The sequence below is a fragment of the Manis pentadactyla genome, chromosome 2 (assembly GCF_030020395.1).
Source record: "Manis pentadactyla isolate mManPen7 chromosome 2, mManPen7.hap1, whole genome shotgun sequence".
In the NCBI taxonomy this organism is placed as follows: Eukaryota; Metazoa; Chordata; class Mammalia; order Pholidota; family Manidae; genus Manis; species Manis pentadactyla.
Window position 1 is genome coordinate 100,464,709 of NC_080020.1, and position 19,481 is coordinate 100,484,189.

At 37.7% G+C, this 19,481-nt stretch overlaps 1 protein-coding gene across 1 annotated transcript in view; it reads left to right on the plus strand.

The window, feature by feature from the left end:
* CDC20B (cell division cycle 20B) overlaps nt 1-19,481 on the plus strand; it is a 49,134-nt gene that overhangs the window by 12,244 nt on the left and 17,409 nt on the right. The window contains exons 3-6 of the mRNA XM_036900356.2: nt 9,475-9,700; nt 12,304-12,434; nt 14,521-14,614; nt 18,512-18,628. Of these exons, the coding sequence (XP_036756251.2) occupies nt 9,475-9,700; nt 12,304-12,434; nt 14,521-14,614; nt 18,512-18,628 (568 nt within the window). The remainder of the gene's footprint in view (nt 1-9,474; nt 9,701-12,303; nt 12,435-14,520; nt 14,615-18,511; nt 18,629-19,481) is intronic.

Here is a 19,481-nt window from a genome sequence, read left to right on the forward strand (position 1 = left end):
TGTCCTGCTTTTGTGGTGTGCGTGTTTGCGGGTAGTTGCGCAAAGCCCACAGTTTAGGCATGTAAATTCTGTCAGAGAAAGATACACCACTTTAAGCCCACATTTGTGGCCTGGTAAGAAGGGATTCAATACAAAAGTATTCTCTTGAAAACTGATTTCTGGTAAAGAACAAAAATGCACACAGAATATGTTGTGTCACTTCTTAAGTGACAATTTTTCTTTGGTATTCTCTGGCTGAGTTACTGAAAAAGTAATAGTCCCATGTTCATAGTACACCCCAATGCTACTGTGCAATTTAGATTCTCTGGCCTTGCTGCCTGGGTGGGGTCCGTGGGCTGCAGCTCTGCCATCACCTGGGGGCCCTGTTAGAAATGCAGCGTCTCAGGCCTGAGCCACAATCTGCATTTTTACAAAATCTCCTCAGGACTCAAGTGCACGGTTAAGTTTTCTTAGAGCTCAATCCTTATTTGGTTTTCAGAGCAGCAGGCTTCTTTGATTTCCTTTTGTCTTCCATGTGTAGATGTGTTCATGTCCCCACGTCTACACTGGGTATTTTAACTGGCTCCTCAGGTCGTTTAAGCAAATGGCTCAGGAACTTGTGTTTTAAAAGTTAACTCATAGAACACCTGCTGTCATTTGAGCCATATAAACTATCCCATTTACCTGTGCTTTGAGGGAGGGGACAGAGGGTCACCTCTGGAAGGGGTGTTGACTGACCTCCCCTAGGCAGGGCCCCATGGGATGATGTCACTTGATAAACTCACCACGATAGTTTCTAGTCCCTTGTTTTATACTTACAGAAACTTCTATCAAGTGATCCAGAAAATTCGCTCTATATGAAAACTACTTTGATAAAATCAAAGCCAGTTTGTTAATTTTATGATTCTTAAGGCTTAAAAGTATAATATGTAAATACATATAATTATAATATATAAATACCATATGGGTTCATTAACCAAACATTCAAGACAACCATTTGGGGAACTCCCACCAACACGGTGAACACAGATTTTGGCACCTAGACATTTCTTACTCCTTTATTTGGCAGAGTCTTTGTCTGTTTATATTTTAACGTCCTCTCTTGCTCAACTTTCTGGGGGAATCTGTCATCATTCTTTCCAAGTCTTAACTGTACTAAAACCACTCTCAGATTTTAAATATGGCAGCCTTGCAAATTTCTCTGCATAGGGGATGGTATGCTCAAAGACCACCAGTGCTCTTTCAGAAGATCAAGTAAGGCTCCCTAAAAGAGGGGAAGAGATTGAGAAGTTGAAGGTCAAGGTTAAGGAAGCTATGAGGTAAAGAATGGGATAAAGCAGTTAACTCAGTTAATCAACCAACTCAGGTACTTTAGGGGATACAAATAAAGTACACAAATAAGTGTTGGAGCCGACCTCACAGAAGCTTGAAATCAATTTTGGAGACAAGAAAACACACATAAAACAATTAGGGAGCAAAAAGAAGGCAGCAAATGACCACATACTAAATAAATGACTTATATTTTTAGAGAACTTTATAGTACATACAATCCCCTTTAATAAATAAGTAAAATAAATGACATGTTTATACTACACATGATTTATTTATATCTTAATTGTATACACCTAAAAATATATGTACATATTAAAGAATATCGTGTGTAGTATAAAGCCCTCTATGGACATAAATACAGTAATTCTTCAAAATAGGAAGATGTTAATAACTTACCCAAGATTACAGAACTAGTAAGTAGAACAACCAAGACTAGAGTTTAGGACTTTCAACCTCATAACTAAAATTATTTCAATTACATTAAACCATTTCTCTGTAATAGAAAAACATACTTATTTAGAAGAAAACACAATAGGTGAGATTACTGTAGTACTCTGGTTAAGGGACTTTATTCGTTAGGTGACTTCTATTTTATAAGAGATCACTGTAAGAGTCTGAAGAGAAGAGTGAGTGGAGAACAACACAGAAGCTCAACCATGTGTACTGAAGTTATCGAGTCGAGGTGAGAGATGGTAGTGCCTTAATGAAGGCAGCCTTGCTCACCATGATAGGAGAGAAGGGCAGGGATAGATGCTAACCAACCCCTGGAGCCCCCAGGGGCAGGCCTTGGCCAGAGAGAATTAGAGAAAATGTCTATCTGCAAATGATCTTGACAGTTTTGCTTTGGTTGTATTGCCCACTAGGATGAGGAGGCATTGGAGGTTCAAAAATAAGACAAACATTTTGGCCTTCCTAATTAGTGTGAAATAGTATCAAGACCCCAAATTCGATGTGTCTGGTGGACAGAATGCTGCCTGGGCTGGTGGTGGTGGGGGGCAGGAGGCGGGCTGGAGTAGGGGAGCAGACATTCAGAGGCCAAGCAAGGGGAATTGGTAGGCTATGCTTAAGGGGTAATGGGGCTATCTTTGTTAATGAGGTTCTAGAAACCATGAGGTTCTAGAAAGACCCTGATATCACCAGCAAATCTTTCCTTGGAATGTCCAGGTTTTTCTTACCTGCTGAATATTTGTGTGCCAGATTATTTATCACTAGATGTATATTTACTTCTATTTTCTCAGTTGTTTCATTTTGTTACTTCCCGACCTTGTGTTTAACCTCTTTAGGTTCCTTTCTTTATTTTTTGGTCCTGGTGCCTTGAATGCACTGAATTCCTCCCAGTTTAGTGTCAGTATAATGTGAACTCTAAAGGTAAACAAGCCAAACTGATGTGCTTGGAGTATCGAGTCACTCATCCTTTTCCCCTCCTTTGTCTTATTTTTCTGATCTTCCCCTTCCTCTCTATTAATAAATACTTGAGTCATTTAAAACTATGCGGCAGGCATTTCCTCAACAGGAGATAGATCCTGTAACACACGTTTCAAAACACCAGAGATGCAATAGCACAGTCTACAGCAGCGTTTCCGAGGCTGTTGTCGTTAGCATGTCACCTCTGTGATTTTTGCGTATCTGCATACCATTTGTTAGCTAATTAATATTTGTTGTTCAAATTGACTCTTTTATTTTATTCAAATTATTTTAATAAGGCAAAACTTTATATCGACATTAAAAAATTTAAAACTTTCAAAAACGCACATTAAAATACATAACTATTAAAAAAATGTGCATCCTTTGAAGTCAAAATGTTATGGGAAATTGTACTCTAACTCTTTGAAAGTTCTTTGTGTCCCATAAAAATTTGTCCCCTGTTCATTGGACCTAGTTTTGTCATTGGGAGTGATACAAAGTAAGTGTTTTTTTAATAAATTGTCTTCCTTTAAATATTTGAAAGACATTGCCTTTTGAGTCTTCTTCCTCTACACTAAATACTGCAATCACTCATGTTTGCTCCATTACTGGGTTTCCCTGACCTCCTGTCATTGCAGTACCTTTCCTCTGAATGAACTCAGGTTTTGAACCCAGGCTGGTCCATCTCCTTCTTAAAGAATGGTTGTGAGACTAGACATAGTTCTCCAGATGGGTTCTGACCAGTACAGAAACAATTGCGTTTCTCTTGCTCTTGTTCTGGACACTTTTTCCCTTAATGGGGCCTAAAATTGTACTGCTTTAAAAAAAGTAATTGCATCTTACTGTTGACTCATATTCTGGTGACAGTTATCTAACTTTGCCAGTTCTTGTCACTTCTATGTCAGTTCTCTCTCATGTTATACCTGGGAAATGAAAGAACATCAAAATAGAAAAAACATTACTGAAATTAATTTTGCTGATTTTGGACTTTGTCCCAGATTTTATTCTGAATAATAATTCTGTTCTTTAATATTTTAACTATCTCCTCAACTCAGATAAACAAATCTCCATTCAAGCCACTGATCACAAGTTGAACAGCATAAGGTCAGGAACAAAAACCCAGGAGTGTATCATGGGGGACTCGTCAGGCCCGCATGGATCCAGTAAGACCTACGCTCTCATGGGCACTGGCCCCAAACTACTTATTTCTAGGTACCTGTTCCTCTATTGCAAGATCATGGAAAACATTTGTCTTTCTAAATTTGGGGAGCATTTTTCTCATTTGTCATGTTTTTCCATATATTACTAACCAGTATCTGTTCTGGAAATGTCCGTACTCTTAGGTTTCATTTATCTGACCCTAGAAACTTGAACTTATTTAAAATGCTCATATGCATACTTATTGCTTAATTGAGCTCACTCTCCAGTTTCTGCAGAAATGTTTATTATATGTTGTCCAATTCAAAAAATCATTCTTAATGGAGAAGAAAAAAGAAAATAGCTTATTTTCTTGCCTCTGGATTCTTTCTTAAGTCCCTTGTATCTTTTTAGCACTAACTGACTCTAAGGGAAGAGACTCATTAATTTGTTCATTATTGAGTTCCTAGGTGCCAATAAATGTCCTATGCTCTGAGGATAGTGAGACAAAAAACAAAGTTCCCGGTCTTAAGGAGTTTATAATGGAGTAGGAGAGAAATAAAAATAATCAGAAAAGTGGAGTATGAGCTGTCTTAGTCCATTTGGGCTGTTGTAACAAAATACCATGGAGTGATTAGCTTATAAACAACATAAATTTATTTCTCAGAGTTCTGGGGGCTAGAAGTCTGAGATCAGGGTGCTGGCACGGTCAGATGAGGACCCTTCTCTGGGCCACAGACTTCTCAGTGTGTCCTCACATGGCAGAAGGGGCTAGGGAGCAGTGTGGGATTCTCTTATAACAGCACTAATCCCATTCATGAGGACTCCACCTCCATGACCCCATCACTGCCCCCTATCCCCCACCACTAAAGGCCCCACCTAGTGATACCATCACTTTTAGGAGTTAGGATATCAACATGAATCCTGGTTGGGGAGACAATGGGCAGAGGTGCTAAAAGCACAGGCAGCAGACTGATTTGTGAGTTCAGTTGGCAAGGTTGCTGTGGTTGGGTGTGGGGTGTGCACCGCATGCTCCCGGGGGGCCCTGCATAAAGACAATGGTGCATGTAGACTGTATGCAGTGACCTGATCCTGGGCCCCCTACTTATCAGCTCTATATCCTTGCTCAAGCCCATTAACCTGTAGTTTAATGGTTCATTTTCCAACTCTGGAGAATAGTAGAAATAATAGTACCTGCTTCACAGAGTTGTAATGAAATTTAAATAATCCATCTAATGCATTTATCCCAGTGCTTGGCACATACTGAGTGCATGGTAAATGTTGTTAATAGAATGTGCTAGCAGCTTTATTGGGAGCATACACAGTGAGCTATGGAAGCACAAGGTGGGCTATGTGTTAGTTTCCAAGGACTTATTAACAAATTATTATAACAATTACCACAAACTTGGTGGCTTGAAACAACACTATTGATTTTCTTACAGTTATGGAGGCTAGGCTGCAATCAGTTCCGTCGGACAGAAGCAAAAGAGTTGGCAGGGCCTTGCTTCATCCACAGGCTTTATGGGAGAATCCATTCCCTGCCTTTTCTAGATTCTGGTGACAGGCAGCATTTCTTGGCTTATGCATCACTCCAATCTCTGCCTCTGTGATCACAGTGCCTTTTCTTCTGTGTGTAATCAAAACTCCCTCTGCCTCCCTCTACAAGGACATATGATTGCATTTGGGGCTCACTCAGATAGTCCAGGATAATCTCCCCATCTCAAGACTCAAGATCCTTATCTTGATCATATCTGTAAAGCCCCTCTACCAAATAAGGTAACATTTGCGGGTTCCAAGGATGAGGATCTCAAAATCTTAGGGGACTATTACTTATTAGGATTCCCTAGAGAAACAGAATCAATAGGATATATATATCTATATATCTATATATCTATATATCAATATCAATAGGATAATATAATATATATATTATATAATATATATATAATATAATATTATATTATATATATATATATATACACACATATACACATACATATACATATATGAGGCTCATGAGATTATGGAGGCCAGGAAGTCCTAAGTCTGCCTTTGTAAACTGGAGAACCAGAAAAGCTGGTGGCATAATTCAGTTTCAGTCTGAAGGCCTGAAAATTGGGGGTCTGCTGGTGTAATTCATCCAGAAATAATATTTTACCAGCCATCTGAGCATCCCTTAGCCCAGTCAAATTGACATATAAAATTAACCATCACAACTATTCAGCCAATCACAGGATGGCTAACCCAGTTTAGAATGGGGAGGAAGAGAATGTCAGAGAGCCATTCCTGAAGGAGTTGGTGGCTGACCCCAGCCGTGAGGGTAGGCTGGATGTTACCCTGGCAGAGAGCTGTGGAAGGGAATCCTAGGTGGGGCCACAGCATGGAGGGAGTGACAGGAGACAAGCCAGAGGAACATGGACCCGCTCAGGCAGGGTGAGATTGTCAATGTGAAATTCCTTGATTATTTTTCTTAGCTGACATCATCGAATTCTTCTTTATTTTCTCTCTTTGAACTAAGGATTATTATTTTTTAAATGTATATTTAAATTTGGAACTCCAAGGAAAACTTTGAGCAAGTGCATCTATCATGTTTATTGCAAGTTAAATATATCTTCAAACATATGGCTGCTCTCCTTCCTGCTGCCTAGGAGAGGAAGGGCTCCTCAACTCGCTGTGCAGCCTGCAGATGGAGCCCACTGCCCGAAGGTGGCCCACACGCTCTGCTTAGTCCTATGGGGTTCTATAAAAAAAAGGAATCTGTTGAAAACTTTAAAACGTGGGAAAAACTGATGTGAAAACTCTGTATTTCTAACTTGTGCTAAAACATGGGACAGCATGCCCCTCTGACCATCTTTCTTACCGAAGCTGAAACATGAGCTTTCCAGGTCGAGAGAGTCCCACCACCGAGTCCCCCTCTGTCTGGGACCTGGTCTCCTAGCCATTGAGCTGGCTTGGTGGTTTTCTTTGGAGGGGAGAACCCAAAATGTGGGAAGGGGAGAGTTCAGGTGGGCCACCTTTCTTATTCCAGGCCTGCATCTCTTGTCACCTTCCCTACTGATCCCTTGTCTAGGCTTCCGAGTTTGAGATGCCTGATTCATATTCCAAGGCTCTATCTTTCCTTCTTTTCAGCTTTTCCCTTCCTACTTAAACACCCAGTACAAGGTAGTACAACTAAAAGGCAAAACATGGCCTCCAGCAACACTGTTTACAGCAGCCGGGGCCTCAGGCTTCTGGAGTCTCCATTTCTGGGGAAGGTGTCCTCTTGGAGCAGTTTCTGGAGGAAAACACCGACCAGCAGGGAGGAAGGAGTACCCCTTGCCCACTGAGTGATTGCAGGTGGGGTGGGCGCTCACCTTCACACACATGCATTAAAAAACCAGAATTAACTGCCTCAACATTCTAGCATAGCACATTTCCTTCTTATCTTTCATTTATAGACAGGAAATGGGACTATATTGGAATGCTGTTTTATAATCTCCATTTTCTATGTGAAAATATATTATAAGCATTGTAATGTTTTGGTGAATATTATCCTACATTATCATTTTCTTTTCAGATTTTTTTTATTGAGGTGAAATTCATTTAACATAAAATTAACCATTTTAAAGTGAACAATTCAGTGACATAAAGTACATTCACAATGTTGTGCAACCACCCACCTTCATTTAATTCCCCAATCGTTTAATTATCCCAAAAGAAAACTCTGTACCCATCAAGCAGCTGCTCTGAATTTCCTACTTCCCTCAACACCTGGCACCCACCCATCCGTGTTCCATATCCATGGATTTACCTGCTCTGGGTATCTCATACAAATGGAATCAAACAATATGTGACTTTTGTGTCTGACTTCTTTCACTTGGCATAATATTGTTGAGGTTTATCCACATTGTATAATGTTATCAGTACTTCACTCCTTTTTATGGCTGGGTAATATTCCATCATATAGTATTATGTATAATATATGTATGTACACATGCACATACATATATTCTCCACAGTCTGCATATTCATCTATTTGTTGATGGACATTTGGGTTATTGGTACCTTCTGACTATTGTGAATAGTGCTGCTGTGAACATCCATGTACTTGTATTTGTTCTCTAAGAGTGGAGTTGCAAAGTCATATGATAATTCTCGGTTTAACTTTTTGAGGAACTGCCAAATTGTTTTCCATAGCAGCTGTGCCATTCCCATAAGCAGTGTACAAGGGCTCCAATTGCTCCACATACTCATCAAAACTTGCTATTTATTTATTTAGTTTTGATTAAAGCCATCCTGGTGGCTGTGAAGTGGTACTTGATTGTGTTTCTGATTGGCATTTCCCTAATGTATGTCATAATTTCTAATGGCTGCATACTACTCCCCCTTTAACTATGACATAGTTTACTTGGTTAATTCTCCATTGGTAAACAAGGAGTTCCCTCACCCCATCTTTTTGCCCCTATAAGCATATAAACTGCGGTAACACCCTCATGTTCTCAGCTGAGAGTGCAGACTGTGGAGTCAGGCAGATGAAATTTAAGATACAGCATCTCCACTTATTCACTGGGCAGTTTTAGGCATTTTACTTAACCTCCAAACCTCAGTTTCTTCATTGGTAAAATGGGAATAAATAACGGACTTACTTCATAAGGTGTTTCTGAGAATTAAATATGGATGTGTGTAAAAGCCTGCACAAATAACCTTGCATGTGGTAAGCACTCAATAGATGCTGGATGGTTTTGTTCATCTTCGCTCAGATCTTTGATTTTTTTCCTTAAATTTTTGGAGGTGACATTGCTGTGTCAGTAGAGAAAATATTCAAAGGTTTTCAACATACATTGCCAAATTGTCCTTTCTAGATACTAATTTACACTCTACCAGCAGTGTATGCTGGTATTTATTTCTAGAACCTTCAACACTGGGGATGGTCATTAAAAAAATGTCATAGCTAACATCTTGTTATTGTTTTAAATGTGCATTTCTTTGATTACCAGTGAGTTTGAATATTTTGGGACTATTTATGTCTTTTGTGAATTGCTTTTTTAGGTTCTATGCACATTTTTCTAAACTTGGTACTGGTCTAAATTTCTGTAAGAGCTCTTTAGACAAGGATATTAACCTAACATGCCTGTCATTTTGTTAAAAGTAATTCATTTTTAATTCTTCACTTGCATTTTAATTTCACATAGTTACAAGACATGGCTCACTATTACAGGATCTGTAAGTACAAAACATTTATGGTTTCTCATAGTGATGAGTGGATGTTGAGCAAGTTAGGCCTGTTTTCCCATCTGTGAAATGAGGGGTTGGACTTGAAAATTGCTGATTTGAAATTTTATGATTTTTTAGTAACATCTTATATGATCAGTATATAGAGTTACTTCAACTTAATATTTTATATTTATATGTAAAAGTAATAACCATAAACATAATTATTCCTTAAGCTGCTTTTTTATGTCTAGAGACCCTTAATATACATATACACATTTTCTTAGGTCACCAAAATAAAAAATCTGATACGTATGTTTTATTTGTGTTGTACCAGATGAGTTGTTTATAATTCTCTTTTAAGGAATTTTTATTTTTGCTACTATAAATTTGAAGCTACTATAAATTACAACTCTTTTTTTTGTTAAATAGATACTCGATGCAGTTAATACTACATACTCTAGCTTTAAAAGCAACTTTGTGAAGAGGCTGTCCGCCGAGATTCCTGGTGCCAGTAGCCCAATTACCGCAAGATGGCGGCAAAGCCAAGCCAGGGATCTGGCAGCCCATTTCTTTGGAGAAGAGCATTCAACCACTGACCCAGAAGCTTCTGGATCCATGCTGAACATAACGCCTGAGAAAGGAACCTTGATTCTAGGTGAGATAACAGAAATGCCACAGGCAGTTTCTGAAACGTTAATAAAGATACATTTTTTGATGGAATCTTTGTCTTGTACAACTATTTAGTGCCACATTTAGTTGACTGCTTTCCTCTTTCTCTCCTTTTGAATAAGAAATTTCCAAGGTAGGGTGGCAAGGAATGAAACAAAAACAAAAGAAAATGTATTGTGTTTTAAATACATTTCTGAGATTTGCATTGGTAGATGATTCTTTTTGTAGAGACTGTAAGTATGTATGACTGTGTATGTATGTATGTGCATGCACACATGTACTCATGCCCTTTTTGCAAAGTACAGCGCTAAATGACTGGTAAGCTTCCTAGGCTATAGCAGTTAGGAAAAAGATATATTAGTAATGGAATAATCAGGTGTGAAATAGAAGAAATAAATGAAAGTAGGTGAGAATAAGAGGAAGACACAGTAAAAGGAAGGAAAAGGAGAAAGTAGAAAAGAAAGAGACAGAGGTAGAATTACAGAGATAGGTGATATATATATATATATATATATATATCACCTATCTATCTATCTATCTATCTATCTATCTATCTATCTATCTATCTATCTATCTATCATCTATCTATCTATCTATCTATGTATCATCTATCGAGAGAGAGGGAGAGGAGAGAGAGAGAGAGAGAGGAAGAGGAGAGAAGAAAGCAAGGGGGGGAAGGATGAGAGTGAGAGGCAGTGTGATTCCGGCCCTGGAGCAGGGATGGGGAATTGGCACCAGAGCCCTGATCTGATGGGCAGGGATCCAGGATCAGCCTGTCAGAATCCTGAAACACAAGCTCTCTTTCTAAACTGTGTTGTTCTCACTTGGGCACAGCCGTTCATGTTCCCATCTTTCAGAAACAAAAACTTGCCATCTATCATCTAGTGATTTAATTTTTGTTCTTCCCTTTGAAAATCTTAGACAACATAATTCATGATCTTATCAGCATGTTTAAGACAAACGTTAACAGCAGTGCCAATCATTTTCTAAATGACATTAGACACAGTAAGGCACTATTGTCCTGCAGATCGGAAGGGAGCCCAGATCACTTTTAAACCAATGTGGTTCCCCCTTAACAGTAAGTATCGATACTGAAAGGAGATGGCTGAAGCAGTAGGAGAGACATAGGAAAGGTCACTGTTAAGGCTGTCCTCTGAAAGAAAGCTTTTGTATCCCATTATAACTGAGGGCTGATTTTTATGCTGATTTGTTTTAGAAGATTTTCTGATTAAAATCTGGATCTCCTTTTTCTTTCTAGTCCATAAATTAACATACTGACTTTTAAAAAATAAGGCATTACATGGAAAATTTGGAATTCTAAGATACAGATGACCAATAAGAGGATTTTACAAGAAAGTCTATTTATTCTCTACTTATGTTAATACCGCATATTGATCATATACACTGGTTTCTCAGTGCTTTGCTGGTGCTGTTCCTTTTTGTTTCAGAAGGGTAAACATTGAAGATCCTTCCATCCTAAAAGAGATGTATGTAGAGAGGTTCATTTACAGTCATGCTGTGTGGACAAAACCTGAGAGGCCCCTGCTTCCTTGGTCTGGTGGGCCTGACCTCTGGTGATGACTGAAATGACTGTCAGTACTAGCTTCCAGCTGTAACTTTTTCTTTCTTATTTGAGGTTCCGAGAACTGGCTTCTCTCTACTCCTTGACAAATAGCACAACAAAACAAGCATGCGAATGTCTTAGGACAATGAGTAAGATCTAAAACTCTGCTGCAGAACATTTCATGTTTTCAACTCCTCTTCCTCCTTGATGTAACGTGTGTTTGTTAGACTTTGGGTAGCCCAGGACTCAAGGTGCTGGGCTTCAGGAACATTAGTGACAGTTTATCAAGCCCGCGTTTGTCCAAATGATGAAGGGATTGGCATAAGGCAAAAGGTTAAGATTTTCCAATGGTCCCTTGGCCCCTCTGATGAACAAGTGATACAGCAGATATTTAGTTTCAGAGGATGACTTGACAAGGTTTTGAGTCCTATTAAAAGAGTCCAGTTAATAGAGGGTTTTCTCAATCTTGTGAAGAGAATAGGTATGAATAGTAATGATGCAAGTAACCCTGACCCCTCTATTAGTTTAACTCATTGGTGTCATCTCAAACAACCCTTACAACATCTTACTGTGATAGGAAGGAGGCAAAGGCCTTTGCTCGAGATCACATGCTGAATGTCTGTGCAAAGCAATCTTTCCACAGAGATTTCCTGGCAGGATGATCGTAGCCTGGGCAAATCAGTTCCTTGCTCTGTCATTTTAAACTATTGAACTGTTTGTTTCTATTCTTCAAAAATGCAAATATGTTCTGCTGCTGTCGTTGGGGTCAGGTCTTCAGTCTTGGCATTCCCTCCCAGCTGGCTCTCCAGGCCACTGGGGCAGAGTTCACTGCAGCATCTAGTATTCTGGATCAGGCTCTCCCTCCCCCAGCCCCTCTCTCTGCCCCAGGATTTTGGAGAGATAAGGGCTTGTGTCTTCATATCTTCATATTGTGTTTGACTGTGAAAGATGCCATGGCATGACCTCCAATCAAAGCGATTACCTTGTTTCAAAAACCGAATCAAAGCTAAATGTTTTTCTTGCAGGATCCTACAAAGAACCCCTGAAGACCCCCATCAAAGGAAGTTTTGAAACAAATAACTCTGCTCTCCATTTTTGCAAGGCAGCTCATGCTTTAGACAGAGGCTCGAAGGCAAGTTTTGCCTCAAAAGGTCTGGTAGGTAAAGAGAGAAAACTGAGGCTCTCACATCTTGAGAAGCTCAGACAACTGAGTCCCAAATGTGAGCAAAGAGCTGGCTTAGCTGCTCTTACAAATCAATAAAAGCCTGATGGGTTCCTGATAGAAAAAAATGAGTGAAGGACCTAAATAGGTAGTTCATAAAAGAAATAAAATATCTGACAAATATATGAGAAAGTGTTTAGTATCTATCAAAAAAAGTGAAAATGAGAATAGCCATCAAAAGGTAAAGATTAAAAATATAATAAAATTATACATATTATGATATGCTTCCTCTCAGCCAAAAGATCTGTTGTACAACTATTTCCATTTATTTGGTGGCGTGGTCTGCCCTCTGGTGTCTCTGAAGAGAAGGTCCATTCTTCCTTTATAAGATGGTCTTTTAAATATTTTATAAGTCTTTGTTATTTTTGTTTTGTTTCTTGACCATGTTAATTGAGTTTTTTAAGTATCTTATTTATTATGGTTTTAAGATCTTTGGAGTCTGCCCTAACTCCTTTGGGCACATTAAACATCAATAGCATATTTCCAGTTTTATCAAACCCAATGAAGAGTCTTTGAAGGAATCAATGTTTCATTCCTTCATCAATGAAGGAATCAAAACTTAGAACTAGTAAAGTCATAAATTCTCAACTGAGGCAAAGTCACTCATTTTGTGTGTGCCTCCTGTATTTGGCATGTATATCTTGCTAGAGGAACAATAAAATGTTGTGAATGTAAAATTTAATTATTTGAACTTACATGAAATTGAGAACAAATGTATCAGAGCAGGTGTTTTGCTTGGATAGGGTTTGGGTGTGCGAATGGCCAGGGAGTTCTACTGAAGGAGTTAGGGGTGCTGTTATTTTATATCAGTGGTCCTCAACTGGGAGTGATTCTGCTCCTCAGAGGACACTTGACAATGTCTGAAGACATGTTTGATTGTCGCAACCCAGGGGAAGGGCATCTACTAGATAGAGGCTAGGGGTGTTGCTAAACATCCTGGGCTGCACAGAACTGCTCCCACAATAATGAATTATCTGCTGCCAAAGGCCAATAGTGCCAAGATTGGAAAGTCCTGCATTATACTTAATTGATCTACTTTGAATACCTAAAAATCCATGATTCATTTGCTGGCAATGCCTATTAAGTGACATAATTTCTAGGATGAAAACCAAAATATTAAAATGATGCCCATCAGAGTGACTTCCGCCTGAATTATAGTGATCCATAAGATTAAATATATTGTTGCAAAGGAGAAAAAAGAGACTCTTCTATGCTTCAACTATTTGCTATTATGTTTTTAGAAAATTTCAGTAAGTACTTTTTTTTTCTTATTACTAATTTTCCCATCTGTGTTTGATTGACATTGGATAGAAGGATGTCAGATGTGCTCTTTCTATACTGGCCCAAAGAGAGAGCAGTCAGATTTTGTGTTCATGGAAATTTAGGCATGTTTCTTAAGATCACTGTGACATGATGTTCCCATTTCTAGGAGGTAAAAAGTGTCCATGGAAAAGGACCTTTAAGATGACTAGTTCTACCCCAACATATTACAGATGAGGAAAACTGAGGCCCAGAGAAACTCTCAGTGACAGACTGAGAGAACATCTCTGGGTTGAATGCTGAAAGTCACCCCTTGAAAGTAATCTTTCTTGTGAAAAGTAACCTTACTAATGCTCACCTTTATTATTTTGAGATCTTTTAGTTTCAGAAAGTACTAGAAATATCATGACATTTCAGTTCTTGTAGGTTTTGATGATATCTCTGGCCTGTGGTTGGTTTGCTGGTTAAAAAGATTTTTAGGCTAGAAGAAAATAAAAGAGGATTTTGTTTTAGCTGAGTAATACCTGCCCTGTGGAGTTGTTGTGGAGATTAGAAATAATATATGTATAATGCTCAGCACTGTATTCATTACACAGTGGTTAGTTAATAAATAATAGCAATTATTGTGGGGTTGGTTTTGGTAATATGGGATCTTTGAACATCCTATTGCATTATCAGTTTTAATTCCATATCAGGTGTCACATCTGAAATATGCATACATGTTGCTAAAGAAGTGTTCCCTTTATGTGTTTGTTTTCAGAAATGCCTAAGCCAGCTGTTTTTGACCCAGAAGGTGGCTCAGAAGATTAAAGGGAAAATGCAGCTGTGTGAGCAATCCCAATGTGTTTGGGAAGGTATGGGCCAGAGATTGTCTGTTTATCCTCTCCTACCTCCTCTCTCCCTGCCTCCTTCATTTATTCCTTATCTTAAAATATATCACTTTTATATTTATTAGACTAAATCTACATGATTGCGAGATTTAGGTAATTCTCATAATTTTTTGCCTTGACCACCCCCACCCTTAAATCCCATTTCCTAGAGGCAACCACCTTAGCTCTTTTAGCTATTCCCTTTGGTATTTATGTCTCTTTTCTAACTCATACTTGTAAACTGCTATTTCTTGCCATTTTAGACTTTATTATGACTTTCTAGCATAGTAGATAAGAACTTAGTTCTCCTCCTGTTTTATTCACCTCCTTTAATCAATGTTTATATTGTATTACTAAACAACTACTCTTCCCTCAAGCCAAGTAGTATACTATAACTATGCCTTTTTCTAGTCTAATTCTTTATTTTTCCTGGAATTAAAAAGTTGCTTAATTTTTTCATTTACTCAGTACCTGTGAAACTATGACTGGTTCCCCCAAATGCTCACGTGTTTTATTCCACAGCTGCCAATACTCTTTCCCATGCGTCCCCGCACCAGTTCCTGCTTCCTTGGTGACCTTCCGCCCAGAGCCTGCTCTCCTGTCCAGTCGCACAGCTGTGATCCTGAGACTTCTCCTCTCCCAAGTTACATACATTGTTCACTGGCAGCTCTGTTGTGGTCTTTCTGGGTTTGCTGGTCTGAAACTATCCTCATTCTACTCTTATATTTGATTCATACTTTGGCTGGCTATAAATTCTAGATTCCCTCAGAATTTTGATGATAATACTTTATTGTTTTCATCCACTGTCGCTGTTGAGAAATAATATGCTACTGTGACTTCCTATACCTTGTATGCCATCTGATTTTTCTCTCTGGTTGCTTTTAGAAAAATCTCTTATCATTAATGTTCTAAAATTTTATGATGATGAAGCTTGGTGTGGTTTTCTCATTTTCTTTTTTTTAAACTCATTGTAAATGAAAAGTCTATTTGTGGATCTTTTCAATCTTGGAGACCTATGTCCTTTATTTCTTGAAAACTTTCTTGAATTTTTCCTTAGTAATTTCTTAACCTTTGTGTCTTTTTTCTTTCTTTCTGAAATGATTGTGCAGTTCTTCTGGATTGATTCTCTGATATAAAATTTTTTTTCTATTTTAGTTTTTATCTCATTGATTTTTTTCTACCTTTTAGATGATTACCTCAGTCTGTCCACCAGCCTTGCTATTAAATTTTTTATTTAGGGTGTTCTAGTTTTAATTTTTAAATTTCTTATATGCTTACCTCCTCTCCCTCCTCCTTCCAGAATTTAGCAATTGCTGGATTGTGTCATATTTAGCTTTATATGAAACTGCCAAGCAGTCTTCCAAAGTGGCTGTACCATTTTCCATTCACACCAGCAATGAATGAGAATTTCTGTTGTTCCACATCGTCCCAGCTGTTTGGTTTGTCAATGTTTTGGATTTTGGCCATACTAATAGAAGTGTAGTGGTGTCGCATTGCTGTTTTTACTTGCAGTTCTCTAATGACATGATGCTAAGCATCTTTTCATATACTTATTTGCCTTCTGTATATCTTCTTTGGTGTACTGTCCAGATCTTTTGCCCTTTTTCTAACTGAATTGTTTGTTTTCTTATTGTTCAGTTTTAAGACTTTCTTTGTATATTTTGGGTAACAGTGCTTTATCACATGTCTTCTGCAAATAATTTTTTTCTCACTCTGTGACTCATCTTCTCATTCTCTTGACATCATCTTTTGCAGAAGTTTTTTATTTTAATGATGTCCAGCTTATCTAAAATTTTAGAACATTAATGACAAGAGATTTTTATATGATTTCTTTCATGGATCATGCTTTTGGAGTTATATCTAAAATGTAATCACCAAACCCAAGGTCATCAGATTTTTCTCCTATGTTATTTTCTAGAAGTTTCATAGTTTGTGTTTTCCTTTGGGTCCATGATCTATTTTGAGTTAATTTTTGAGAAGGGTATAAGGTCTGTATCTAGATTATTATTATTATTTTTTTGCATGTGGATGACCAGTTGTTTCAGCCCATTTGCTGAAAAGACTAACTTTTTCTCCATTGTATTGCCTTTTTTCTGTCAAAGATCAGTTGACTATATTTGTGGATCTAATTCTGGGCTTTCTATTCTGTTCCACTGATCGATTTGTCTATTCTTTTGTCACTACAACAGTCTTGATTATTGTAGCTGTTCTGTAGGTGTTAAGTTGGATGGTTTGGTCCTTCAGCTTGGTTCTTCTCCTTCGGTGTTGTGTTGAGTACGCTGGGACTTTTGCCTCATCATATAAATTTTGTTTTATTAAGATTTTTTTTAGCTGACATATAGTTGACATCAGTATCATATTAGTATCCATTTAAACTTTAGAATCAGTTTGTCAATATCCACAGAATAACTTGCTGGGATTTTAACTGGGATTGCATTGAATCCATAAACCAAGTTAAGAAGAACTGATATCTTAATAATACTGATTTTTCTTATCCATGTACATGGAATATGTCTCCATTTATTTGGGTTTTCTTTGATTAGAGTTTTGAAGTTTTCCTTATATATATCTTATTCATGTTTTGTTAGATTTATACCTAAGGATTTCTTTCTTGAGGTACTAACATAACTGGTATTGTACTTTTGATTTTAAATTTCAGTTGTTCATTGCTAGTATGTAAGAAAACAATTGACAGGTATATTAATCTAATATCCTGCAAACTTACTATAATCATTCATTGGTTCAGGAGTTTTTGTTAATTATTTGGATATTGATTTTTTTTTTACACATGAGATTTTATTAGTTTCAGATGTACAAAGGGATTATTTGATGTTTATATATATATTGCAAAATGGTGACTACAATAAGCTTAGCTAACATCAGCATCACACAGAGTTCCAGAATTGTTTTCCTTCTGATGAGAACTTCTAAGATCTACTCTATTAGCAACTTTCAAATATGCAGTACAATCTTATTAACTATAATTGCCATGCTGTATATTAATTACATCCCTATAATTTATTTATTTTATAATTGGAAGTTTGTTCTTGATTTTTTTAAACCTTGATTGTCAGTACTTGAGTATTTCTAGTAACCTTACAGTTCTGCATATAACTGTAGGTTTTCATAGCTAACACTGAGGCTATGAAGAGCAATCTGGCTTCTTGGTATAGCACTGTAAAGCTCTCATGCTTTTATCAGAAGCCGTGTGGTTACAGAGCCCACAAACCACCTGGGTGGGCTAAGTTCCTGTTGATTATATCATTTTCAGTTTGATCACAAGCCAAGTGGTTGGAGGATGAAAAGACAATGGCCTGTGGCTTAAACTTAGTGGGGTCTTTTGGTGAGAATTCGAACTGAGCAGAAGATGTAACCTTGACCTGAGAGAACCATGGGTAAAACTAGCTAAAAATAACTGTGTGCTCTGGTACAGAAACAGTGAGAGAAAGAGCCAAAAATCAATAAATCAACAGAAACTTATTGACAAAGACTCAGAGTAGCACTTAAGTCTATCAGGTAATTTTTATGTGATATACATATGGATATGTGCAAAAATTACTTTAGTTTTAAAATCTGAACTGACCAAATAAATACTCAAAGCATGATATAGTGTTTCTGTGTCCTACACACAAGATCTGTCATTATATTTAAGTCTGGCATTCATGTGACTTTATTAGAAAAATGACATTGAATATTAAAAAAAAATCTAAGTTAATACTGTGAAGTCTTCTTTTTCCCTTTTCACCACTTGACACTTGTAATTCAGCTTCATCAATTCAGATAGCCACTTTCTTTTTTGCCTCATTATCTCTTAGTGCCTGCAAAGGTAAATATTATGTTTCTAGTATCATAGAGATGTATAGATTTGTTTGTTTCTTGTAGGGTGCAGAGATGGAGTCAGAGACAAATCCTTCTATCTTAAAAGATTCAGTGATATAAACTATTCCATACTGCAACCAGAGGTGAGGATTCATCTTACAGGTCTTCGAGATGACTACTGTAAGTTTTTGGTTAGGTCATGAATTGAGAAGTTGATGTGACAAAATGTATCCTGTGCTCTGTCATAAACTTGAAATTTAATTCTGGAGGAACTAGATGGGCCTTGTGACTCATGTCCAAATGGTGTAGGTCCAAATATAGTTAATACGGTTAGTTTTTCTTTCTGCAATTAGTTTTATAAGAAATCACTACAGGCATCCGTAGAGGAGGTGGAGTGGAGAACAATCATACAAAAGCTTGGCTATGTGTACTGAAGTTATCTTGATAGTTTTTACTTGAGTTGTATACCCCACTAAGATGAGGAGGCACTGGAGAGTCAAACATAGAAAGAGGAATGTTTTCATGTTCAGGAACAGATATTGCTGGTGTTGGTGGGGCATGAGAAATGTACATTTTTTTTTACTGTATTAGAATGAACTGTACAAACGGTGGCCTATTTTTATAAATACATTTTAAACACAGATAAATCTAACTTGTCAAACAACCACATTGGATATTCTTATGTGCCTAGCATGTAATCTAGTTGGGAAGATAGGACTAACCCAGAAGGAACTGCTACCAACATGCCAATGTAAAATAGACATGAACTGTGGGGTATAAGGAGCTATAAGAACTATAAAGTAGTTCAATGATCTTTGGAGCTGTCCAGAAAGACTTATTGAGATATTCAGACTTGAGCTGTTTCTTGAAAGATGGGTAGGACTTGGAAGGGTGAAGGAGAGAATATAGAGCCTATAAGGAGAAAGGAGTCAAGGGAATAGGTCTGGGTTCTGTGCAATGTTCACATAGAAGAACAAGCAGGAAGAAGCAACAGAACTAAAGGGAACAGTTCTCCTACCTCTCCTCCTACAGC